We start from the raw sequence: 22,448 nt of genomic DNA, 5'->3' as shown, positions 1-22,448 counted from the left end.
CCCAATATTGACCTTACAGGGAATTGAACCTGGGACCGACTCATTCAGCGCTCACAATGCAAACTGTTGGGCTGGTTTGAAAATCTCTTTAAAAATGGTAAAAGTAAAGTTAATTTCAAAAGTTGACAAAAAATTATAAAATTCACTTTTTCAAAGCCAATTTTTTATTTCTCAGAGTTTTTAAGTTGAATTCACGTACCCAGGAAGGAGGTAAAATGAAGTTTTAGTTAGTTAAGTAAAGGCGTGCATGATATGACTATATCCATCTCCCAAGGTAACCAAGATGGAGTTATTCCCATCTGATCCCCTAAAACCGACCCCTGGTGGATCAGTCTTTTTTTATATTATTTTGTATTCCCATTGGATCCCCTACGCAGTGGAACAAAAATAAATATTAACATTTTATTTCCACGTAATACCCTGGTAGGTACTGTGCTACAGTCGACAAGAAAATGTATTTGAGGGTTGTATATTTTATTTTTTAATACAGTTGCTCAAAACGTGGTATTTTTCGTACTACAAATCGTGCCGAAAGTTGGATTCTTCTCATTAGTGCTTTTTACTTTTCCATTTTTTTAAATTTACCGTTGTTTCAAGTTTTAAACATAGACCTAAAGAGGTTGTATATTTATTTAATATTTATGTGATTTGTGATGTAAGTCATTCGTCATTAAAACTTATATTTACTTACAAACATCTTATTTATTTAAATTGCATAGGTGTTTTATAAAACAACGGGTTTCATTTAAAAACACCAAAATATTTTCCGTAAAGATGCTGATTGAGTATTAACAATGACCGGAGGTGAGTATTACGCGAGACCGTTGCGCGCTGCGCCACTGAAATAGTAATTTTAATGTGGCTGAATACTGGCAACAGTTGCCATATTGAAAAAAATCGGCCAAATAAAAGTACTAACTTTTTTTCATTTATTTTTTTGTTACATACTGTTTTATTTTACTTTCAATATACTTTTTTCGCAAATGTATTAAAAAACGTCGTTTGATACACGTGCGAATTTGTCATTTTCACTTGTCTCGAGTCTTGACCCTCGCCTCTAGCTCGGGCCAAGAATCAGAATCAGAATCAGAATCAGAATCGTTTATTGTTTGAACTGGTAAACAAGATGATACATGTAATTTGGGTGCAACAGTTCATACCCATGTCGGGTGTACAATGTTTCATAACTAATTAGTCAGTAAGCTCAATTAAAATACTATAGAATTCAAAATGTCAATAGAATTTAAAATTGAATAATTAATTATATCACATAATTATCAATGTCAACTACTTAGAACGTACAGTCAATACAATAAAATTATCAATATGTACATTTTATAATTTTTTTTTTTTTTATAATATAAATAGCATAATGTAATTTTTTTTTAAAACAGTTATCAAATTCCATGAAATGTCTGTGTAAAAAAGTCTTTAATGGAATAAAAATTGGAAAAAAAAGAAGCCTCGAGACTCGTGTATAATGACTAACTGTCCGCTATTGTATCAAAAATAACTATAGTCCATTAGAAATTAACAACATTGACTATACTTTAACGGTCAAAGTCTTTAACCCTTTGTTATTCTATAAAAAAAAAAAACTAAATTACAATTCGAGCAAAAAATAACGCGTAGTACTCGTTGTATTCATCAATACAAAAGTTCGAAAATCTTACATTTTAAATATCACTTAAGACTAATTTGTTGTTACTTGTGATTTGCAATATGTATTAATGACCTGTCACAAAAAAACTTTATTGGCTGTGATAATTATAACATTTCATCACAATTGCTCAATAAATGAATATTTGATTTTTTTTTTCTCTTGACTATACTTACCTTACAAATTACAATGAGGGAATCCGTTGAGAGATGCAAAATATAGAGCGGATCAGTTCGGATTTAAAATTACCGATGGTTTAGTTGCAGGGGATCAGATGAGAATAACTCCCAAGATGGTTGATATGGTTATTGAAAAGTAAAGGTGTTGCCCACACCATTAATGATGTCTAAACAAAAAAAAGAATTATAACAGCTAATGATTCTATAGAAATATAATCATTGGTGAATGAATGAACGACCAAGTAACTTCGTTGAAAAATATAGCAACATTTAATCGTTTAGGGTAGAAATTATAAACTTTCGGAAGCAAAGCTATGAATAAATCAAGGATTAGGTGTCTCACAGAACTTTACGTAGTTGAAAAGCCATTTTCACGACGAAAATTAATTACAATTAATAGCTTTTATGAGTAATTAATCAGCTAGGTAAATAAAGACGACGAATTTTGTTTATTGACAACAATTCTTTTGCAATCAAATTGATGATTATTATTTTTGTAATATCGAATCTAAAAAGAAATAAATTTCTTGTGGCTCCTCCCGTTTATTTCCATTATATCTTTTCTATTATATATTTAATTAAAAAAACAATTTACACACCTGAGTTAGGTTGATTGTCAGAATTAGGACGAGCCGAAGGAGCTCCATCACGCGCCTCCACTTCCAACGCGTAAGCACCTTGCTTCTCCCGATCGAAGACCACCTTGGTGAAAATCTCGCCCGTCTGCATGCTGATTTCGAAAAAGTCCTTGCCCTCATTGCGGGGGGAGTCCACTATGTAGTAGTACACCTTTGGAAATAAAAAAAAACTATATAATATACGCCCACGACGGCAAAGCACACCAAGCTAGACATTGATGGATCCTGTTCTGTTGCACTGGAGGCGACTTTCGAACAAGTGTATATATAGCTTGATGTGCTGTTGACTGTACACAGCATCATTTGAGGCTATAAGGACATATATATTTAACGCATATTTATTTGTTACCTGCTTAGTGAACAAAATCAGTGACGTATTTACATGTAATTATCAAAACAACAAACATTATAAATCAAACATTAATTTTTTTTTTTTTTGAAAACTAAAGATATAAACTTTATTTTACACTTTGCTTAATTGTTAAATTGCTTAAACGTGTATGATTTTTGCACTACTATATTATATTTTTACTAAAATAATTTTTACTTAAAAACAAAGCAAAGGGTTGTTGTAAATACAGAAAAAATACTTATTTACCAAAAATAAGTATTTTTTCTGTATTTTGGGCAATACCCACATTTTTTTTTACAATATTACTTTAAAATGATATCTAATTACATGGTTAGTCATATAAATAGATACGTAGATTATAGGGAAACGTTAATTTATTGTACGGTTTATTGGTCACAGCAGGGATACAAAAGTCTTTTTTCATTATTTTGTATACAATAAAAAATATGTAAACAAAAATCAACAAAACTTATAATGTAAAATAACAAATTACAGTTAGTCACTTAGCGTTAGCTATAAAAATATTTTCTTCTGTTTTAAGAAACCGGTGCCTCCTAAGTTGGTACTTTATATTATTTATCATACAGCATGCTATTTTCTCATTCATATTGAATATAATTTTTTTTTAAGATTCAAGTGACGGTACGAACAAATCGTAGGCCTGGTGGTAAGCGACACGCCTGTCCATAACAGTTACAGTGCCACTGAGAGCCTTATATCGCAAAAATCTGAGGGGCACTGCCACTGCACCCGTCGCCTTAAGACATAAGTTGACAAGTCCCATGTGCCTGTAATTTCGCCAGTACCCTTACCCTTCAAAACCGGAATGCAGTAATGCTCACAATACTGCTTGGCAGCAGAATGAGCTCTTTCACAATACTATACTAACACTACTGCTGCTCATTTTATGGTATTACAGCTACGGCAAGAGTTGCGCACGTTTTATTCCTTACTTTTAAGGGAGACGTTCACATATATTCAAATGCTTTAAATAATTACCATCTAAATAACGTTATTATTGGAAGAAAAGCTACTCGTAAAACTTTTAATAATTACTCTTTTAATAACTCGTAATTAATAACCTCGTAAAAGTTACATAGACCGGTAATTAATTGTCGTTACAAACACGGTCGCCGAAGCCAGAATGTATGAATCTATTAAAAGTAAACAAGTCCACAGATTATAAACATACTCTGGAAAGAGAAAGCACTATTGCTTAGGTATATCAAAAGATACTATAATATAGAATCCTTTGATATACCTCTAAGATGTAATGACAAATATTATTTGTCACCAAATCTTAGAAGATGGAAAAATCAAGACATTATATTATTATAACTAGCTCTTTCCGCAATGTCACAACGCAACGCGCAAACAAGTCGCTGAAATCAAGTATTGACGTAACTCAAAAATGATAGTTATATTTTTTAATTTTTTGTTTATTTATGAACTTTAGTGCAATGTACATGTCAGTTCCACCGTATCCTAAACTATAGCTTACATGTCTGGGCGGCCCTGCTGGAGAACAGTCTTTTTGCCCGTTTCGTGTGAGGATTGCCTAGCATACAATTTATAGCACCTACGGATGTTCGGTTGATCTGCAGGTCTCTCATTAACGCCGCCCTCTTATTCCAGTAAAACAAGTGATGTGCATCTTCCATTACTCCACCTAACTCGCTTAGGAGAATTTCTTTTTTTATTATTTTTTTTCAATAATGTTATTATTTTTAAATGACTTCAAAAAAAGGCGAAGGTTCTCAATTCGATTGCAATTTTTTTTGTATGAATGTTACGCGGTAACTCATTTGTGAACCGATTTTGATGATTATTTTTATGTTGGGAAGAGGGTACCTCGGTATTGTTCTCATTAAAATTTTAAAAGAATATTCCGTCTCTAAGGGTGACAAACTAGGGGATGAATCCAGTTTCGCACAATGTCCATTAACCGATCTCAATAAAACTTGACAAATATATGTAATTCCACGAACTTTTCAGGTCCGATTTTTGAATATTTTGTACTCAGATTATTGTTCATACATAATTAGTTATCCACTTTCAATCGACAATATAAATGTATTGGTTGCATTCAAATTTTTTGAACTTTCAAATCGTGTTTTCTCAATTTCATCATTTTTGAGTTGTATCGCCTATGTGAGTATGTATCGCCTATATGAGTGCGGTTGTGTCGCCTATGTGCCCTCACAGCATAAAAAAAGAAACTCGGTTGGTTGATTGATGAAGTGCTAAGATAATGGAACCACTGGACCAACACAGATAAAATTTAGTTAGTAAATGTAGGTCAAACTAAAACATTTGGTTGCTGGCATTTACAAAAATGGCGCTGGCGGAAAAATAGTGTTTACATTCGTCAAAAAGATAGTTGACCTCTTTTTGTCATTCCACGTAGTAGTTTTCCTACCCGTTTTCCTATATCATGCGAAAAGCCAATAACAAAAAGAGAACAATCGAAGAAATTATTTCTAAGTGTTCGATGTTTGTATTAATAACAAAACTAGTGGAATAATTTCACAAATAATCTAACCTCCGGTTAAAAATACCGACCTCAAAAGTCATTCATCCCCTATTTTGCCACCCTTAGAGGTGGAATATTTTCTTGAAATTTAAATAGGACCACATCTGAAACACCTTCTTACAACCAAAAAAAGAATCATCAAAATTGGTTCACAAATGGCGGAGTTCTCGCGTAACAAAAATACAAAAAAAAAACATACAGACGAATCGGATACCTCTTCCTTTTTTTTGAAGTCCGGTTAAAAATAATTGAATATCATAATGGTGGTGAAACATTATGACTTTCGATAAAAAAAAACTACAGTTAATAGCGATATCTCTAGGCAGGGCTCATAGATGTAAGGTACCAAACTGGGTAATAATAATAACGCACACACGCAACATAGCCCCGCACTAGGGAAACCCTGTGTCGCGGGTGCCATGGATACACACATAGACAACCATAAATTACACCCAAACTCACGAGAGAAATAAACGTAGGACATACAAATATTTCCTCCCGGCCCGGGAATCAAACCTGGTACCTCTGCGTGGCAGTAATGGTAACCGTTCGACCACGGAGACAGTTAAATAGATGGCGCTACGGCTAAAATGTCGTTGAAAACCAATACAAAGATCCGACAACAAGCGCATAGAAGAATACGTGAGGTCCGCTGGTTCGTTTCGTGGCTTAGTTGGTATACCGTCTGTCACGGTTTGCTACGAGACGTCGGATCGAATCCGGCCGGATCGAAGTATTTTTTCTAAGTGGAAATCTTTGCATTAATAATAATAATTATAAAAAAAACGATATTGGACGTACAACAGAACTGAGCACATTAAAATAATATTAGAAGTTGATACATTCATTGATGAAAGATTGTATACAACTCAACTTATTTATGTAGAAACCTTTTGTGACTAAATGTGTGATTATATCACTGGATTATTAAACCTTTAGGAGATTATTACAATCAAGGAAACACTATTAAGGTCTTAACTTTTTGTATTTCGTAATAATCTTGACTGGCTAATACAAATTCATAGTCAAAAGTGACTCGTACCATAGACAATACAAAAAATTTTGTTTTTAGTCGATATGCGGAATCGAGTTTGATTTAAAATAATGTTTCTAAATGTATTACATCGTTCAAGAAACTAAATCACATTATATGTTTAGTTCACAATAAATATAATAGCTAACACCTGTAACATAAAGATAAAAGTTCATTTATGTCATGTATTAAAATCTTCTTTTATTTAACCATTTAAATAAAACCTTCACGATGTGTTGGCTTCTACTCGACTACCACGTAAAAGACCATCTTAATGTAGTCGTTTATTTTCAAATTATTGTTAAAACTACTGAATTTCAACCAAATTAACTTTAACTATTGAAGAAAACACCAATTCAAAACCAGAAAAAATCTACAGTGTGTTATAATTTATTTATGTTTTTATTCCACTAAGGACGTCCTTTAAAAGGTCAGGTTGAAAGCCCCAAGATATCAACGTATATATAAAAAAATTATGTGAGGTTAGTCCTTTTTCCTTCCTAAATACCGTTTCTGACATTTTTGTCGTAACTAAGACGTACGACCTAACTGAACCTTCAAAAGCGAACATTCTCGACTAATCGCGGTATGCCTTTTATATGTGAATGTAGTTCATTTATGGAACGAAAGCAACGCGACACTCTAGATTTGAATGAAGTGCTAAATAGAAAACACGTTGCTATAGCACAGATTACTTAATAATTACCAGCTATAGTTAGTCATTGTTTTAATATGGAAAGTGTCAGTGCATCATTCTGCCCACCCGTACTAGTATTTTTAAAATTTTTTTTGTGATATCTAGTGAAGAGACGAACAAACTTGCGCGTGGTGGTAAGCGTCGCAAAGATCTTAGGGGCACTGCCACTGCGCCCATCACCACTCTGAGACATAAATTGACAAGTTCCATGTGCCTGTACTTTCAACAGCACCCTTACACTTCAAAACCGGAACGTGATAATGCTTACGTTACTGCTGGGCTTCAGAAATAGGTAATGTGGCAGTACTTTCATAGACGATCTTTTTCACAAGGAGCTCTAGTGCTACTAAAATTTGTATTCGATCTTTGTATCACTAAATCGTGTATATTTATTTATTCAAACTAACCAACGTTTCGGGCTCTTGATACATCAAGGCTAGTCAGCCTACACACTGGAAAACTCACACTGGAAATGAAACTATATCTAACGAAACTAGTCAGTTTTCGTTAGACATAGTTTAATTTCCAGTGTGTAGCATAATAACAATCGCGTAATTTACTATCTCCTGAATTAACGTAACTTAAGCATATTCTGGCTATGTACGATTTCGACGTAATTAATGTTTTAGTCAATTGACTGCGAAATTAATCCCACTCACGAATATGCTTCAGCACGTAGAAACTACATAACACGTAGGCAATGAGAATTCACCAACAGATAGTGTAATATAAACTGATTTATAGTACACAATATTTTAACCATATGTGATAATTGTAACGCTAGGTAAGTTCTGTTTGTTTATCGATCGATGATTGTTGTGTTGGCGTGGAGGGAGGTTAAATTAAAGCCACCCTTAAAAATGGCAAGAAGACCTTTTGAAAAGTACTCGAAATAGATGCACGTGTAGAGGGTGCTATCTGCTGTCTGCTGTGATTTTTCAACAAATCAAATCGTAGCTGATGGCATACTCAGAAAATAACACTTAGTAAGCTAAGAGCGCGCACAGGAGCTAAGTTCCCATAATAGAGTGTTTTGTCATGGAACTACTTATTAAATAATTTTGTAATTCCATTACAATAAAACTTTGTTATTAGAATTAATTTCGTAATAGTAACATAATAAGGAGCAATATCCAAGTTCCAAACAGTCGCGATAAAAAAATTACGATTCCAAAATGGACATAGTTCTTTATTTATTTCATATATAATAAATTAATTTATTTCGTTAATTTATAGTTCTATGACAACAAAATAAATGTTATGAGAAGTAAATACCATTGTCGGCTCTCAGCCAACAAAGTTTGTTGCTGAGTATATATTTATGAATGTAATTGCTACAATATCTTTAACTGACGCCATTAACGTCATTTCAACACATTTGTTGAACACTATTTTGTTTCCTTCGCCTTCGAATGCGAAAAATTGTTTTATATAAGTGCACAAGGAATCAATTAGGTTAACTATATCGCTTGAAAAGGTGCGTAATCTATATATACGACACAGCAAAATGAAATCGAATACCAAATATAAGAACCAAATAAGAACCTATAAGTTGCGTGTATGTTGACATGGATTGATTCGTATGCACTATGAACTTAAACTAAAAACAATAAGCATATAAATAAATCAGAATAGCAATGTGAAAATAAATTTGTATCTACGAAACCACAAACGAATAGAGTTTGAAGTAAATCGGATTTTATTTCACAGGTAGAAACGTCATGAATACATTTCAATAAAATTGAAGAGAACTCAACAATACAACAACGTAACATCCATCATCCATCATTATCGTTTTAAACACGAAAGTGATGAAAAAGACGACAGTGAATAGGCGTTTTCCATAAAAGCATACTCCATCCTCGAATACATCATCATTTACCATCAGGTGAGATTGCATTTTAAGCACAATACCGCCTAAATTTTAGGATGTAGAGGTCAGTTAAGGGTTACATTGCAAAGTTACCATCAAGCTATACAGACATTGCGGTGACGGATGACTGTTCTAAAGCGCAGGACAACGCCTGATCCGCCATGGATATAGCCATCGGATTAGTCGATTACGGTGAATTTTTTTATGATACAAAGTGACGGGACGAACACGTCGTGCGCCTGGAAATAACCGACACGCCTGTCCATAACCCTGCAGTGCCACTCAGAGCTTTAAATCGCAAAGATCTGAGGGGCACTGCCACGTCACCCTCAGACATAATTTGACAAGCCCTATGTGCCTGTAATTTCACCAGCACCCTTACCCTTCAAATCCGGAACACAGTAATGCTCACACTTCTTATCGGCAGAAATAGGTAAGGTGGCGGTACTTTCCTGGACGAACTCTTTCACAAGGAACTCTAGTGCTTCTAAATCCATGAGTAACGACCAAATATAAAAAAAAACTAGTGGGAGTGGTCACAAGCTATCTTTGAAACCTACCACTGGCAATATATCGCTCGTGTAGCACCACCCCGAGGTCACGTGCAAGGAAACAAGGAACCCGTGGACGCGAATAATATCAAACTCTTAACTTTACTGAAATCTTGTTATGAAATTCCCTAGTGCGGTGCTATGTTGAGTGTGTGCGTTATTTATTTATTATTTATGTGTGACTCGCTAGCTCCACAAATTGGTTTGTAGTGCAGCAACTGACAACTCAAGTTGCCAACTACAACAGTCAAAATAAATAAAATGTATATGGATATTTATCTATTTTTATGTCTTAATTTCACAAACAAAGGTTTGACAACTTTTCATATCTCCACAAAGATATAAAGCATGTAATAAATTGAATAAATGTAGATAATATTTACTGATAATGTGAATTTAAGTTATTTTAGCCCGTTACGAGTCCTAGAGACACGCAATATCCCTACCAATTTTGGTACTGTGGCGTCTTTCGTTTACACTTTTTTATTATATTTACACTTTTTAAATATTTATATTTGTATCTGTCAACGAGCAATGGAGCGCAGCATATTTGCTGTGAAACGGACAGACTGAATTCGGAACACGACACTGCGCTCTCAAACTCAGATTGCTGATGTGGCCCAAAAAGCTGCGAAGCTGAAATGGAGTTGGGCTGGTCATGTCTTCCGCATGTCTGAATACCTGTGGACCCAGTGGAGCCCCAAAAGCGTTAGGCGCCACGGCATACCGGACGGAAGCGATGGCGTGACGAACTGGACGCCTATGATAAGGCTTGAGTCTAGTTAGCTCAAGATCAGGATGCGTGGATCAGGGGAAGGCCTTTGCCCAGCAGTGGGATACATCAGACTAATTGTAAATATTTGAAAAAAGAATTAAAATTTTTTATAAAAAAATATCTTTTTTAACAATGAAATAAGTAATACCAAAAAAATCTGATTAGCCGAAATACACACCGTAGCCGCAAAAATCCGTTTGGAAGACGCTACTAACATAATCTCAGTACAGAGTAAAAAAAAACCGACCTCAAAAGTACGTGGAATTACATATAAATACCAAGTTTTATTAAAATGCCGGAATAAAATATACCGGAAAGTGCGCAAACCCGAATTCATCCCTTAGTTCGCCACTATACGGGACTTGACATAGGAGATAACAAAAATCGGTTCTCACTACTCAAAGTACATTGAGAGAGAAAAACGCCTTGAATTGGAGAATAACAAAATCAACCATTAATATAATTGCTCCTCATAATAAAATTGAGGCGCTATTTATAAAAATGAATCTTCATGCGTGAACATCAACCCTTACAGGTCAAAATTAAATGGGACTACTATGGAGGTACCCTCTTTCCAACTATAAAAGAATCATGAAAATCGGTTCACAGATACCAAAGGTATTGCATAACGTACATACCAAAAAAAAACATAGTCGAATTGAGAACCTCCTCCTTTTTTTGAAGTCGGTTAAATAGTCAAATCAAATAATCAAAGTCACGTAACGATGCTTTACTTTCTCAAACTCGTATCTTTTAAAGAGTGACTATTCGGGAGATGGCAAAACTTTCTATTTATTTTAATATTCTTATCAAGGGTGTTAATTTGGATGGAAACTTTAAGAATGGGTAAAAGCTAGTGTGTAAATATGAAGAAAATGTGATGTGAAATCCGCCTGAAAAATTTATATACATAATCCATTTTTTGCATTTCAGTAACTTTGTGCTATAAGATACGAGTTTGAGAAAGTATGGCGGCGAATCTTTATTTCATAGGTAAGCAAATCACACTTGAAATCGTCATACTGATTAAACTCTACTACTCATTCGTAAGGAAATTCTCCTGAGACGAATGAGCAAGAAACTCTAGGTGTTTCTCTTTGTACCTAAATATACGTTTGAATACATTTATCATTATAATATTTAATTTAAACACCGATAGAGACTATCCGCAACAGCTAAACGAGTCACTACCACGGATTTTTGTCATCTAACTACACAGAAGCTGTTTAATAATCTTTAGTATAAAATTTTGTTTCACGTTTAAGCAATATAGTAAGTCTAATATGATAACAAAAAACAACAGCCAATGTATTAAAAACGTTTCATAACTATAAAGAGAAATGTTATGCGACAATCTATTTAATTATTAACAATAGTAAGCCATTCAAAGCGCAATCACGAGCCAAAAATTGCATTTTTATTCACGACCATTTCACGACTCTCGGTGGCAAGTGATAAGGGAGTAAATTGCAAACTGTGAAAATATAACAGAATGTGGGGCACTAGTTGATATCCACGATTTGAACTCCAAATATATTGGCAAACTTTTTGAGTACACAGGATGTTTCTTAGGTCACGGGACAAATTGGAAGACGTGGTTGCAAGTACTAATGTACAACTAAGAACTTTCGTAGAGGCCTCGCGTGTTGCGAATAAAAATTAGGTGTTCCATTTCGGTCGAATAAGTATGAACCTATTTTATAGACTATCTCGGTGGCCTAACGGTTTGCAGTGTGGGGCTTGAGGTGGAAAACCTGGATTCGATTCCCGGTAGAACCAATTTGGAAATTAACTTTTCTAAATAAGTTCTGGTCAGGGTGTTAGTTCGATATTTCTATTTTATATATATATATATATATATATATATATATAGCGCTTAATGCGCTATGTCACAGTAACGACATGGTCACTTTCAGATACACGCAACGGCATAATACACACAAAATATCTGTAATGGAATTCAAGACTAAAAATGTAAAGAAACATCTACCACAGGCAAAGGTACATCTCATAGACGCTCAATTGATGCTTTTTATGCACATATTTATCTTTATGCATTTGCACGACTCTAAACATTTTTTTTGTAACGGAAATATCTTTGTTTACATTTTAGATCAGATTTTTTTTAGGAATTTTATTTATTTTACTTGCCACAATAATGAGTCAATGCATGGAAAATTAAATGCTGCCTAAGTAAATAAGTTCTTAATTTATGTTAAAAAAACGCTTCAAATAAATATTGTCCTACAATTAGTGGTAAAACTCCGTAAATACGAAGAAAAAATATCACGAAAAAATTAAATATTTACAGAATCTGTGAAATCTGCACAAGACACAACAGACTATAATTTCAGAAAGCTATTAACTGTGTAACGTCAACATCACGTCGTGCGACAAGTGAGCACGGTTATTTATTAAAGTTATGCACTGGACGCTACCTATACACTGACACGGACAACATGATCGCATTCATAAACAAGGTAATGAAGCATACAATTTCATGTTTTGTCTCAGATGAATACAGTCGATTTGACCGTACATTACAACGTAGTACAAGAGCGGCCATGCCAGTCAAAATCACATGAAAAATTTAAAACTAACGTATTTACATACTACATACGGAAATGAGTTTATCTAATGGTTTGCATGCTTCATCAGTGATAGGTTAGTTGGGAAAATGCTTAACCCTCGTGTAGATGATCCCAGGTTAGAATTCCAACGCGAGGCTTGAACCCATTAATTCGGAGAACATAGTGACATAGTCAGGTCGAAGAAAATCCACTCAGTTCATCAACAAGTCGGTTGCCTGATGGTAAGCTACACGCCTGTCCATAACAGTTGCAGTGCCACTCAGAACTTTAAATCGCAATGATCTGAGGGGCACTACCACTGCGCCCGTCACCCTGAGACATAAGTTGACTAGTTCCATGTGCCTGTAATTTCGTCAGCACCCTTATTCTTCAAAACTGGAACACAGTAACGTTGACGTTACTGCTTGGTGGCAGAAATAAGGTGGCAGTACCATCCTGGACGAACTCTTTCACAAGGAGCTACACTGCTACTAAAGATTTTTGCAACGCGTGTTCTAAAATGTATCTTTACAGAAGTTCACGGCGTAGCAGTGAGACGTACGAAGGTTAAGCATAATCACTTTAGTGTATAACCGTAATTAACAATATTGACCAAATTCTAAATGAAGATTATTATTATTACACAACACAATTTCGAGAAATGTGTACGTGATTCAATAATGCATTAACCGAAACTATTTACACGGAATGTTCAGTAAATGAAAACAACTTTAACAGCGTCCCAATTGTAAATAAAATCAGTGCTTTTATCGAGTTGTACATCTGTTTTTTTCGTAATTTGAAATAGATACTCGTAGTGAAAATTGTTTGTTTACATGTGCTTAAATATTTCCTATTAATATTGCTATATTTTGCAAGAAAAATGTATCTTAAACATCTTCTTATCATGTCGATGTTTCTTTTATTGTAGGACTATGATGAGATGATGATAGAGTAAAATGACAGTTCATTGCGTAAGTGTTGCCCTCTTGCAAGCATCTAGTGATTGCAGTCGATAAATATTCTATCCATCGACTGAATGTTGGTTGCGCTCATTTCATTTGAATCACCATCGGCCCATTATTCGTCCAACTGCTGAGCACAGGTTCATTTAAATTGTCAATTTTTGTAAATTTATACTAACACTACATTTAGAACTATGTCTATAAAAAATACACAGAGGAGACATATCGATGCCTTACTTTCTCAAACTCGTATCTAGTAAAGAGTGATTATTCAGCAGATGGCAAACTTTTATATCTATTTTAAATTTCTTATCAAGGGTGCCAATTTGGATGAATTACTTTAAGAATAAAAGGCAGTGTGTAAATATGAAGGAAATGTGATATGAAATCAGCCTGCGAAATTTATATATACAATCCATATTTTTGCATTTCAGTGTTGCATTCACTTTGTGCTTTAAGATACGAGTTTGAAAAAGTAAGGCGACGATATTTTAAAGTAATACTCTTTAATTCAATATAGATAATCAAATTCACCTGTGCATATTAAAATGTATATGCATAAAAATTTATTTAGATACTAGTTAACTAACTGTTAAAATTGGAGTAAAGAAGGCAATTAGTAACCATTAAAACGTCGTAACTTTCACAATTCCAACATTTTACCTTCCTTCACAATCTATCAATAACAATGTCGACAACAACTATATGACTATTAAAAATTTTATGAAAACTAGCAACCCTGCCAGTTGTCAAATGTCATTTTAATCCGTCGTAAAAAATGACAGACTATAGTATGTTATAGCGATATTAGCGAGAACTCGGAATTGCATATTATGTAGTGATGTGGCGTTCGCATAAAAACCACAAATACAAAGTCACAAATACAACAACCACAAGTACAAGTCACACACAAATTCTTCCGGAAACACACAAATACCACTACATATGCAATTCCGAGCTCTAGCTAATATCACTTACCACCTTGGTTGCATTAAAAATTGTAGGTATATAAAGTGCACAAACGGTGCAAAAAGAGGTCACTCTTTTGACGTAGAAAGTGATAATCCTCTTAGAATCGCTTACCCTAGGAAATTCTTAAGTTAATATAAAACGTAGAAGTATCCAATGCCTATTAAGTACGAAATCAACTCGCAACGGTCTACAAAACACGACGCATGAAAGTCATGAGTTTTACGAATTCAAACGCTGTCGCTATTAAAGCAAGGACGGGAATGAAACTGGATTTACATTGACTTGATGTGATTACATAAATCAGCAAGCTTTCAGAGGGTTGTAATACTAATAAAAAAAGAAAAGGGACCGAAAGTTATAGGTCTAACTTGTGACATAATCGCGAATAATACTCCCGTAGAGTAGTTGCTCTGTTACATTTTATGCGTGCGTTATAAGGACTTACCGTAGTGCAGTTACGTTACCTTCAGGAAGAAGTTTGACCATGAACGTAGCCAGAGAGGGGAGTCAGGTATTCATGTGAAATTAAACCGTTCGATTTCAATGTGTACTGTAATAGGGGTCATAGCTCTGAGTGCATTGCGAGAGGTACTTCTAATAATATAAACCGGGATTAACTTCAAACATTTTGGTTTATTTTACTATTTTACATATTTTTGGCGTAGGGTTACGAAACAATCTCTCTGTCTGTCTGTCAAGATCTTCTATTCTTATTTCATTTCTTCGAAAGCATTCTAAATACAAACTATAATCATTACCTATGTTCAGCCAGCAATTCTACTCATAGAGTACAGCCTAGTCTACAACAGTTTAAAATTTATTTTTATAAGTTTTGATTATATATATATATAATATTAATTTTCTCATGGACCAAGGAATCAAGTGAACTGTTAATAGCGATACCACACCTTGGACACTCCATACAACAGTCGAAAATTATTTACCTACTACTACTACATACAGCCAGGCGCTATCTGCATACGCGCAAATGTGTGACTGGAGTGGCAGGGTTACCCATCACTTGCTCGTACTATTATTACGTTACGTGGTCAGGCGGCAACACAGCGAAAATTCCAACGCGAATCTGTTATCCATAATTCTATTAATAGAATCCTAATAATTACACGTGTCCATTACTTACTTACATCGATATAATATTATATTTTTCATTAATGCAGTAACTAGAATAATATTGAAGAATTATTTAAAAAATATATTAAAAGCACTTAAAATGTTATATTTTGGACAGGTACCTTTAAATAAGGTAACCAAAATATTTTAAATCGCGTGTCCAAGTTTATCATTACCTAGCTAACAATTAGGTATATTCACTACCTAATATATATCGGCAATACAAATTGAATATTCGACAACCCTTGTCTACTAGCAGACGAAGTTATGGTGTTTTATTATATTGATATAATAAATCTGTATTATATATTACTCTGCACTAAAGAAAACAATAACTGAATGAGTTTCAGATATAAGTTTTTTTTTACTTACTTCGTTTCATCTTTCAGAAAACGATAGAAACTCCTCTCTTTATCCCGTTTAGATGATTATAAACAGCACAATTCACGACCATTATAAATAGTAACATAAAATGGTGTTATTATTAACGCACGTTTCGTAATGAATAAATGAAAACTATATACAAATATCAAAGCCATCTTGGCGCGAAAACTGCTCGCCGACAGCCTTGTTGTCGTTCAGTCAATGTGACCATCAATGTGCGGGGCGTGGTGCGATATCTAAAGCTAGGGAGGGGCGGAGAGTGTCCGTTCTCATTACTTATTGTTCTCTGGCGATACAATGATACAAGACAACATGGTCGGGTATTTTATACCTATTGATACAGTAGATGTCGCGACGAGTATCAAATATCTATTTTTGTAACTAATTTGTTTTAAATTGACAAGCTGCAATTTATCAAAGATATTCTAATTTGTAGTGAAACATTTTTTTTTCATTTGGAAAAAACATTTGCAAGTTCTGAGGTTCTGATCTAGATATTCTGGAAATAGGTTTAGAATTAGCGCGATCTATCCATATTAGCGTTAATTTATAAATAAGTTTGAAACACGAGATGCCATCTGTTGACACGCATATTTGACAAAGTTCACAAAATAATTTTAGTTCATGATCAATATTCATATACTCGTAATATTACGAGGAAAAATCTAACTAGTTATATTTTATACTAAAGAGGAATTAGTTATATAAGAGTTCTTAGGTTTGTTAAACATAGGAAATGAAACTATTTTTCCGTATTTAAATCGCGTATATTTGTTTTTTCAAACAAATCGACGTTTCTGGCCCGTTACAGAATGTCGGTTTGTTTGAAAGAACAAATATACGCGATTTAAATTCGGAAAAACAGTTTCGTTTCCTATAGGAATTAGTTATATTTCTTTTTTATGATACCAATATCCACGGCCATTTATATAATAACCCAGTACTTCACCTATGGTGAGTCTGGGCTCGTACTACGGTGCGTGGTCGGGTTTAGATTAGGGGGTGTGCTTACACTCTTCAATGGCACAGCGGTTAGTCTTATGGACGCTTGATGAGGAGGTTCCGGGTTCGATTCCGATTTGGGCCAATTTAGGAAAAAACATTTTCAAGTTCTGAGGTTCTGATCTAGATATTCTGGATATTGCCCTCAGAGTTATCGTTATTCTGGTATTTATTCATAATACAGGAAATTCCCTAATTTGAGACCAAAGATTTAGTGTGATTGTCTGACATTTATTGCCCCCTAAATACTTCTCTTTGGCATAGCTTCCACGAGGTAGAGATACAACAACGCTATAAGTATCTCATTTCCACTACATCAACTAGAACGCTAATATGGCGGCTATATAGAAAAACAGCGGAAACGAAATTTTTACCTTAAATTATAATTAAAGACATATGCTATATGCTATTTTCAGTGGGTTTAGCAAAGTCTTAATGCTTGAGTGGCAGCCATATTGATAAATGGCAAAAAAATTCATTTTGACCGCAAATTATGATCAAACTCCCATAGAGATCCCCACATGCCGTTTTTCAATCAGATTAGAGCAAATTTTTATCTGCCGCGAAAAAACGCCTGTATGGCGGCCACATTGAAAAATGGGGAAAAATAAATAGACTACTTCTAGGCTATTGATCAGCGTCATCTAGATAGAAAACGGAATTATGACCTTTTGCAGAGCTACGATTTGTGTTGTACAGGCGCGAGTAGCGACTGTCGTTGCCTGGATTTGTTGACCTTTCAAGTCTATTATGAGACAACCTAATGAAGCAAATTCAAGCTTCAAATAACAGATGCCATAGCATACTGCTCTAATTCCGTTATAAAATACAGTCAACAGACAACACATCAAAGTGCATACACATTTGTTCGAACATCACCTCCAGTACAACGGAACAAGATTTGTCAATATTTAGTTTGATACGCTGCCGTCTGTATGATTCATACTATCGGAATTTTGTACTATAAATCTTAACAATGTGCTACACGACTACTCCAATAAACTCTCAAACTAGAGGGTTTTCTTTGTGCTACGAATATCGAAGTGAACATAACCCAGAACAAACAAAACAAATTTGAAATAAAAAACTGGTTTAACTAAAGTAACGGATAAAACACGTATTTATAGACGAATTTTTGCTATGCACGTTTCGAACCGGATTTTCGTCGAATCATCGCCGCGGAAGCTCATGATTAAGTACCACGGACTGGTTCGAAAATTGTCAAGTAAAAATTCGACTTATTTACATGTGTTATATGTTAGTTTAGTTAATATCTCTGAGTCTCATGGTAGTTTTTTTAATCAGAAAATTTGGTGAGACCTTCTAATCTAGCGTTTAGATTGCTCTACGCCGATCGACCAAGATCGAAGAAGAAGAGAAAGGAGGATTTGAATTTCTTTATATTAATTCACAATTTTATTTAGTATATGTACCTACCAAATGGAATGAATAATAATAGGTTCCTATATCTTTGTTGACACTTTTCGGTAAACTAGACGATTCAAACTAGTCTGTGAGGGTAAACAGAACGTTATATCAAGATTTACCTAACTGGACCCTGCCAACTCATTAACCTTTGAACAAGTGTTTTATGTACGTACATATCTAACTATATACTCGATGAGGCTGAACCTTCTCAAGGTCAATAAACGTCGTACAATAGGGGGACCCTTTTTAGAAGCTCAAAGCTGTTACGTGAGTCAACCTGGCCTCATGTGAGGGCGGTATGACAATGCCACAAGTTCTGCAAATATGTATTTTATGCAAATTGTTTGCACAAAAATAGACGGTCGTTTCGCGGTTGCTATTTTCACATTTTTGGTTTACAGAAGGTTTACATATAAATATACTTCTAGACACATCACAATAGCATCGTAGGTACAATAACTTAGAAATGAAAAAATAAACTTAAAATACAGTTCAGCAAAGATACTTTTCAACACCATTTTCTAAAGAGTAAAACTCGAAAAGCTTCGAAGCTTGTACTTCGGAAAACGGTAACTGTACAGACTACTACTACTAGAAACTTAGAAACAGAATTGGATACGTATTAAAGTCTATAATTAGAAAAACAAAGATTAAAGATTAGTAGCAGTAGAGCTCCTTGTAAAAGAGTTCGTCCAAGGAAATACTGCCACCAAGCAGTAATGTGAGCATTAGCACATTTGCGCACTACATCCGATTCGTAGTCGTTCCGCATCCGAGACTATACAAATCTAGAAAACTCGGACCCACTTCGGATGTCGCTTGTGCACTAAGTCCGATTCCAATCCGAGAAAATAAAATAAACTAAAAATAAAAAAAAAAAAAACCTAAAGATAAAATGATCCTGTGACATTTCGGACTGTCATTTCTCATATATAATATAATATAAATATACAGACGTATAAATGGACAGACGTGTCGCTTACAACCACGAGACCAGCGTGACAAACCGGTCAGAAAAATCGACCTACCTACCTACGCGGATATCGCTAACACTGTGAGCAGCGAAATCCAATATTCAATATCATTTATTATTATTATATTAACTAATCGTCAATAACTGACTTGCAGAGAGGGATAAATTTGCCACTACTCCCGCATCGTGCGGGGACATCTGTTTTACAAAGCAAGCTAAAAGATATCTGGACGATATGGCGTAGTTTCGGTTTTCACTCGCGGAACTTCATACAAATACCCGGAGGGATGCCGCGCGGTATATTTGGAATAACGCTTATGTTTGAACAGGGCTTAATGCGACAAGTGTGGTTACACATGATCGCTTCAAGCCGATTACGCATCGATAAATGGGTGACCCCCTAAAAATACCAATTGAACGCATGCCTGTCTATAATCTACTCGTGTTTTGTATGAAATTTACTAATTCGTAAAGGAAAAAAGGCAGAAAAGGCTTTATTTGGTTTTTTAACCGACTTTTCGCACTCTCACTTCACTTTTTTCACTCAATTCACACGACGGTTCTCAATTCGACTGTATGTTTTTTTATTTGTATGTATGTTACGCGATAACTCCGGTATTTGTGAACTGATTTTGGTGACTCTTTTTCGTTGGAAAGAGGGTACCTTAGTAGTGGTCCCATTAAATTTCAAGAAAATATTCCACCTCTAAAGGTGGCAAACTAGGGGATGAATTTCTTTTCAGGTCGGTTTTTTTAGTACTCTGTACTGATTTTTAATAATACGAAGCAATTATAGCTATTTAGTTGAGCAGTTGACTTCTATGTAGGAGGTCATTGGTTCGAATTCCACAGACGAGCCTGCGTTAGAGTCTTTTAGAATAATATCTAATTAATTTACCAACTATCACTTATTATAATGGTGAAACCTACACATCGGAGAGTATTCACAGAACATGACCACAAAATCAACCCGCACAGTATGGCGGACAAGGGCTTAAACCCTCCCCTTGATAGTACCTCGCTTTGACAGGAAGGATATTTAAACATCTGAGCTCTTTCTGTAAATAATGTTTTCAATGTAAAAACTTTCCATTTAATAAATAACTCAGTGCCTCTACCACGAGTTTATTTACGACAGCTGTCACTAGCAACCGCGTAAATTAGTTAACAATTTTGTATGGCAAATTATACAGCGCCTCTACCGGTCACAAGAAGAAACAACATTTTGTATATAAACATTTTACGCGTTCGCTTGTAATAACTGTCACTGTAATCTCATGGTAGAGGCACTCATGATACCAGCCGAGAAACGTCCACTGCTGGACATAGGCCGCCACCAAAGAAATGTAGTAGTAGCCTTTCAGTAGCTGTGGATATTCTTTTCGGGACGAACAAGTCGTATTCCTGATGGTAAGCGACACGCCTGTCCATAGCCGGTGCAGTGTCACTCAGAGCTTTAAATCGCAAAGATCTAAGAGGCACTGGCACTGTGCCCGTGACCCGAGACATTAGTTGACTAATCTCATGTGCCTATAATTTCACCAGCACCATTACCCTTCAAAACCGGAACGCAGTATGCTCACATTACTGCTTGACGGCAATGAGGCAGTATTTGCCTGGATAAACTCTTTCACAAGGAGTTCTACTGTTACTAAAATATACCTAGTGTTTTAAAGTAACCGTAGACAAGACGAAGTAAAGGATAAACTGGCACTGTATCGGCTTCATTAACACGGCGTCACTGTCTCTAGAGACAATGTGCTCGAAACTATACCTTAACAAATGTGTCTCTATGGTCAGGCCTTGACGTCCAGTAGTTACTAAAACGAAAGCTGCGAAAAATAAAATTTCAGCAACCAACAGTTTAACGCATAGATTTAGTATATAGGTACCCAGTTTAACCTTCAACAGTTTAACATCTTTACGCCCTATAGTCGATATAACAAAAAAAAAAACATTGGAACAATGCTCTTGTACGCTCTGTTTCTGGGGGTCTACTCTCGTTCCATGTCCAACATTCGTCCGAAACAATAAACTTCAAATAAGTAATACTAGACCAAATTAAAACACAATGTCAAGGTATGAAGCTTCTTTTGCATCAAGAGTTTTTTTTAATTTGATCGAGTATTACTTATTTGACAGTAATTGTTTCGAACGGATATTGGACGGAGAACGAGAGTACAAGGCCTGAAGATAAACTTTAATAACTGCCTTGGGTACAGCGAAATAAAAAAAATAAATTGTCATCCTGATTTGTTTTGTCGTCTTCTCTCAGTGTATTTGTATATTATAACTATGTATCTAAAATATTTATATAGGTACATGTTTTTTATTAGCTTATAATAACGTACTCCGTAAAATTTATTTTGGTTGTAAAATTTTCGTCATTCGGTACAGGCTAAGGCGTCTTAGTCATACTGCCAAAAAAAATTAGCTTGGTTTGAATGTCAAATGTCAAACTTCATGAACTAGTGAAGAGTCTGGTGAGACGCGAATAGTGAAATCGAGAATCGATGTTAAAATATATCGACTGAATCACGACATCAAATTATGTAACAATATTTAATTTAATCAGATATCTTAATTTTAATCAGTGTATTTTTTTAATCACTAATAACTGAAATCAACTCAATAAGTCATTACTAGAATTCGCCCCGTGAATAATGTCGAAAAGGCGTGACACCACCAATAAATTTGTTAATGTGTGTATCTAAATAATAGTATAATAATTT

The 22,448-nt window shown here is 34.8% G+C and overlaps 1 protein-coding gene across 5 annotated transcripts in view; it reads right to left on the bottom strand.

Annotated features, from left to right (window-relative positions):
* Positions 1-22,448, bottom strand: part of LOC113234980 (neural-cadherin) — a 536,163-nt gene that overhangs the window by 425,697 nt on the left and 88,018 nt on the right. For all 5 annotated transcript variants that reach the window (XM_026470517.1, XM_026470500.1, XM_026470524.1 and 2 more), the window contains one exon: positions 2,439-2,628. In XM_026470517.1, coding sequence (XP_026326302.1) covers positions 2,439-2,628 — 190 coding nt within the window. The remainder of the gene's footprint in view (positions 1-2,438; positions 2,629-22,448) is intronic.

This window comes from Hyposmocoma kahamanoa, unplaced genomic scaffold, assembly GCF_003589595.1.
Source record: "Hyposmocoma kahamanoa isolate Upper Pololo Valley unplaced genomic scaffold, ASM358959v1 102, whole genome shotgun sequence".
In the NCBI taxonomy this organism is placed as follows: domain Eukaryota; kingdom Metazoa; phylum Arthropoda; class Insecta; order Lepidoptera; family Cosmopterigidae; genus Hyposmocoma; species Hyposmocoma kahamanoa.
The sequence above is the reverse complement of the archived record's forward strand: the minus strand, read 5'-3'. Positions and strand labels throughout refer to the sequence as shown.